Source organism: Sinocyclocheilus rhinocerous, unplaced genomic scaffold, assembly GCF_001515625.1.
Source record: "Sinocyclocheilus rhinocerous isolate Xijiao unplaced genomic scaffold, SAMN03320098_v1.1 scaffold1029, whole genome shotgun sequence".
In the NCBI taxonomy this organism is placed as follows: Eukaryota; Metazoa; Chordata; class Actinopteri; order Cypriniformes; family Cyprinidae; genus Sinocyclocheilus; species Sinocyclocheilus rhinocerous.
Window position 1 is genome coordinate 420,711 of NW_015664012.1, and position 5,154 is coordinate 425,864.

Below are 5,154 nucleotides of genomic sequence, written 5' to 3' on the forward strand. Positions count from 1 at the left end.
GTCAAACTTTAAATTTCATTATTTTTGTAAAATAATAAATATAAAAATATCCAATGCAACAATGGATGTCTTTTTTATTCATCTTTAAGTATGTAGAGGATCTGGATCCATTTCATATCAAGTTGTGATGAACAAGGTCTGAAGGTCAATGTCATGTTACTTATATAATCTATCAATGCAAGCTATCTTTATTCAGCCTATGTGTGTGTTGCCTACTGCATATGGAGAACTGTTGATTCTGACATTCAAATGTTAACACTTTATGATAAGTGGAACACATCTTTAGAAAATTAAATGACAATTATACAATACCAACATGGCCCCTTTAAATTTGGTACATTTTAATTTTGCCTTGGGTAGGTCAAAATTGATCGTAATAAATGTGAAATTATCTCATTACATAAATGAACAAGGTAAGGTTTAAAAGTTTTGATTAACAATTAGCCTACTTTAATCAATGCAAGCGTTTTACAGGCTGTTGTGATGACGAAATCAGCTCCGTATATTAGACATATTAAATATATATTAGATTTAAGTTGTGCCATTTTAGCCTAGACAGCCTTTACAAAAATAAGAAAACGTATATTAGTAAAACGAAGGACAACATTATTTTATTTAGATCCTCTAAACTAAATTGATTTGACATACTTTCGGGTTTTCCGTACTGGGATGGGGAAATCACAAGGTGACGTAATTTGAAATGGGCGTGGCTTCCTACGGCACACTCAGACATGTTGATGTGGGCGGGGTTGGATGTCCACCGCAGGCTGCAGCGAGCCCTACTTGTTCAGTCCTGCGGATATTACCTAACCATCCTCCCTAGAGTCGCACAGGCTCGCGGATTGTTTCAAAACCCAGTGAGCTGAATACACAGAGCGCGCTTTTGGGCCTCATAGGCATCAGCTGACTGAGAATACGCCTGTGATGCTGTCTAGGTAGCCAGCTTACTACTGAATTGAAACATAGCCGGAGAGGATTCAGGCGATCCCATGCCGTCTTCGTTGGAGATGGCTTTGAATGTTTTCCAAAACGTTTGCTTAATCGTGCATTTGAATGACAAAAAAGGAATGAAAAATAAAACCCTTGTATAGACACCGCAGGTTGTCGATTACAGACGGTAGGTCTTAAAATGTATGGGCTTACATTTCTGTCACAATTCTGCGCGCGAAAGATCATATTTTGAGCGCACAAAATCACAATAAAATAAAGTTGTGATCAAGTCGCTTTCATATTCTAATCTATTTTTTATATAGAATATTTTACGATTTCTGTAGAAACTATGTTTGAAAATGCTATTGTCATCGGATAAAAAAAAAAATGTCTGATGCAGGAAAATTGGTTCCCACTGTTTTTGACCAATGAATTTGCATGCAATTTTTAGTTTAAAAATTTAACTAACCTTTTAACTAACCTTTGCGGCCAGTTCTGCTAAATGAACAAGGATTTGTCAATCGTTTTGATTCAGAGCAAAAGAATCGGAGAGGCATATTAATCCAATTGTTTACTAGAAAAATAAATCACTATGGAAATTTCCAAGATACAAATTATATAGTAAACTACTGATTACAGAAATATACCAGTAGGGGCTTGTCCTAAATGTAGTTATTTTGATTAAAATAATGTGCTCTTATTTAGAAGTACAGGTCTGACTAGAGAATTTTACTCTAGAAATCTGGGCCTAGGATAATAATGGACACATGATTTTGTTTTCAACAAAAATAACAAAAAGTTCAGATTTAAAGTCTAAATTGACACAAATCAGCAAAACAAAAGACTCTGAACTATGATTTTTACATTCAGAACACACAACAAATCTCTGCTAAAACTCCAAAGAGGATTTGGATGTTAACTTCAGCCTAGTTAGCAATCTTTCAAGTTCTTGCTTTGCCAGTTTCTGAATAGCAATGAAGCTAAACACATACATTTATTATCATAACAGCAATAACTTCACATAAAAATGTAACAGTGGTATACAACAGTGGTATACAAAAGCCAGATTCAATATTTCTATTAAAATTGACTTATGTAAATAAACACCAGAAGTCATTAGATCTAATGTCAAATGAAGGGCTACTCATTCCTCAGTGATTGAAAGGCTGCCAAGCACCAGGGTAACGAGCAGCAGCAGGGGCACAGTGAAACCCAGCATGCCCAACAAACAGCCCTTGAAACGTGATCGACGGTTCTCTATACTGCACTGCCTATAGAGAGTTTAACACAGTGGCAACTGTAATATTAGACATTACAATCTAATGAACATTGGCGTTTGCCTATACAGTATGTATGAATACAATATAAGGATGTACTACCTGTCATTATGAAGTGTCTCAGTGATGGCCTCAGTGATGAGCTTGCAGTCCTTCTCCAGTGAGTTAAGCGTGTTCTGCACAGTCTGGTTAATGGTCTTCTCTATAGTCCGACACACCTCCTCAATCTGATTGACACATCGACTGGGCTGATGGTGGAGACAGTGAGGAAAGATACTTCAGTATTCTTTACTTACGAAGTAAGAAAGTTGTCACATTTGCAGTGAGGAACTGAAAAATTGTGGTTGCACCTTATTAGGGTTGGGAACATAGATGGTGGGCATGTCGAAGCCACACTTGTTGAGTCCTGGACGCTTGCAAAGCTCCTGCACAATCTGCATCATAACTCTCTGAAATAACCAATAATAAAGCAATTGGACATGTCATTATTAAGCAGTCAAACAAAGACAATTTGCCTTTAAAGAACTTGTCCTTTACAGTCCCTTGAAACACACACTACTGTTAAAATGCTTGGAAATTAAAGGGGTCATATGATGCGATTTCAATTTTTCCTTTCTCTTTGGAGTGTTACAAGCTCTAGGTGCATAAAGAAGATCTGTAAAGTTGCAAAGACTAAAGTCTCAAATCCAAAGAGATATTCTTTATAAAAGTTAAGAGTCAACCACACCCTCCTAAAACGGCTCGTTCTAACACGCCCCCACATATCTACTTCACTATATGGGAAGATTTGCATAACGCCGCCCAAATGTTCACGCAAAGGCGTAACTTATTCTCACTGTAGTATTGTTGCCGCCAGTTTTGCCAGATTGGGCGGGTAAAAATAGTCTTGGGCGGGTAGACAAAATTTGGGCTGGTTTGGGGTCAGTTTGGCGGTTTTCAAACATATAAATTGCATAGGCTAATTGTTTAACAAACAAGCCCAAGTATGCATGTACTGCATTCAATCAGTCATCACAACGTTACTAAACACAGACACACACTGCAGAGGCGCTGGTGCTGATGTAAACGTCAATAGCGGCACTCTTCATTCATGAGTGAGTTTTTAGCATAAGTTATAACGTATCCGATTTTGAATGTAGTATGACTGTATTTTCAAGTAATCACAATGCCTAAATATAAGTTAAAGAGTAGGAGAGTGACTGAACTCAAAACGTGAATTATTGTGGAGTGAGAGGACACGAAGGCTCCATCACTGCAACTCCGAAATCAGAGCACATTTGAATTATTCAAAACCGAAACTAAATATGTCGGTTAATACGATCCGGTCTTTTATCTTTTAAACGGTCCAGATTGATAAATCCTTGAAAACTGCTAGACTTGATTAGCTTTGGCTGTGCAAAGTTCTGTATTATGTTCTACAATATGAACTTAGAACCAGAGGAAGCCTCGAGGCAAGATCTTGTTGTGTAAAATTATAGAGCGACACGAAGATACGTGCATTAGCCTATTGTTGTTGTTTTTTTTAAATTGTCAGATTATAATTCAGTATGTATCATTGAATGACAGTTTTGACTGTCATGGTGTGTGCATGAATGAGGCTATGTAGGCTATTTGGCCCGATTCGAAATTTATCTAAACAAAATAATGACGACAAAATAATATAAATATAACGTTAAAGGAGTTAAAAATGGCCCTTATCCACCTTGATTTACATATTCTATCACATTATTTTGACAGTTAAAGTTTTGGACGGGTTTTTGTGAGCTTTTGGGCTGGAAATCGTCCATCCAATCTGGCTGACTAGAAATTAGTTGTCAAGTTGTATTTACAACTCTGTTCCAAAACAGTTCAACCCAAATATTCAGATGTGTGAAGCACATTTTATGGAGGACTGTTTCCTGAAGCTGCAGAGTAACCTACAATGCGTCTCTGCTCAAAGGCTGTTTCTATAAAGTGGGGCAGTTCCAACTTTGCAAGGACAGTCTGGCGCTTCTGACTCAGCCTGTAAGTACGTTTTTTATATTTAAAGAATTTGCCACTGATGATTAAAATGCGAGTTTTGATTAGTGTAGAGTAGTGCTTGTTTGTCTTTTCTTCGATCACAAATGCAGACATGGTTTTGTTTACACGGCGCGATACGCAACGCGTAAAAACGCAGTACAAGTCATTATAATCAGTAATTATGTCCCCACTGGATGCAACAAATGCCTCGTTTGTAATGGGTTTTATTGGTGTGGTCTCATCGCGCCGGGAGACGGTGTTCTGACGATTTGTGCTACCCTGTCAGATTTTGCTACCTCCCATTAAAACAGATTAGGGATGCAATGATTATAGATTTTGTTGGCACGATTATAGTCTGAGGAATAATCACGGTTATACGATTATGGCGATTATTATGCATTTATTCATTTCACAACATTACTAATGTATAAAATCACATGCACACTCTTTAGATATTAAAGTGTTCTTTTTTTTTTGCTGGCTTTTGAAACAGAAATAACACAGTAACCAACAATACAGCACAAAATAATAATAAACAAAAGACAAACAAAAGTCCATCTCTCCCATTGGAAAAAAAGAAAAAAAAAAGAAAAGAAAAAAGAGACCTCTGCTCTGTAAACATCCATGACAGTATTTCTCTTTTGAAAATAACAAATGGAAATAGATCACAAAAGTATTTAATGTTTTCAGTTTGTACATTCGTTACATTTCTTTTGGATCTGGGGTAGAGAATTTGGAAACATGGTGAAAAAAAAAAAATCTTATGAATAATACTGCTGCGCATGTGTACAGACATTCAGGAGGACACAATTCTTGAGAACGCTGCCCCGCGACTTTTATTAATAAAATAGATTAAATAGCCTACTGGAGACGAGACGCACAGACACAGGTAGGCAACTGTCACCTCTCTCTCTCTCTCTCGAATAATTAATTCAAGTAGCTAAAT

At 36.9% G+C, this 5,154-nt stretch overlaps 1 protein-coding gene across 1 annotated transcript in view; it reads right to left on the minus strand.

Annotated features, from left to right (window-relative positions):
- Positions 1 to 2,074: 2,074 nt before the first annotated feature.
- Positions 2,075 to 5,154, minus strand: part of LOC107729165 (sarcalumenin-like) — a 6,457-nt gene continuing 3,377 nt past the window's right edge. The window contains exons 8-10 of the mRNA XM_016539562.1: positions 2,558 to 2,656; positions 2,310 to 2,455; positions 2,075 to 2,201 (exon numbers count right to left, since the gene is read on the minus strand). Coding sequence (XP_016395048.1) covers positions 2,075 to 2,201; positions 2,310 to 2,455; positions 2,558 to 2,656 — 372 coding nt within the window. The remainder of the gene's footprint in view (positions 2,202 to 2,309; positions 2,456 to 2,557; positions 2,657 to 5,154) is intronic.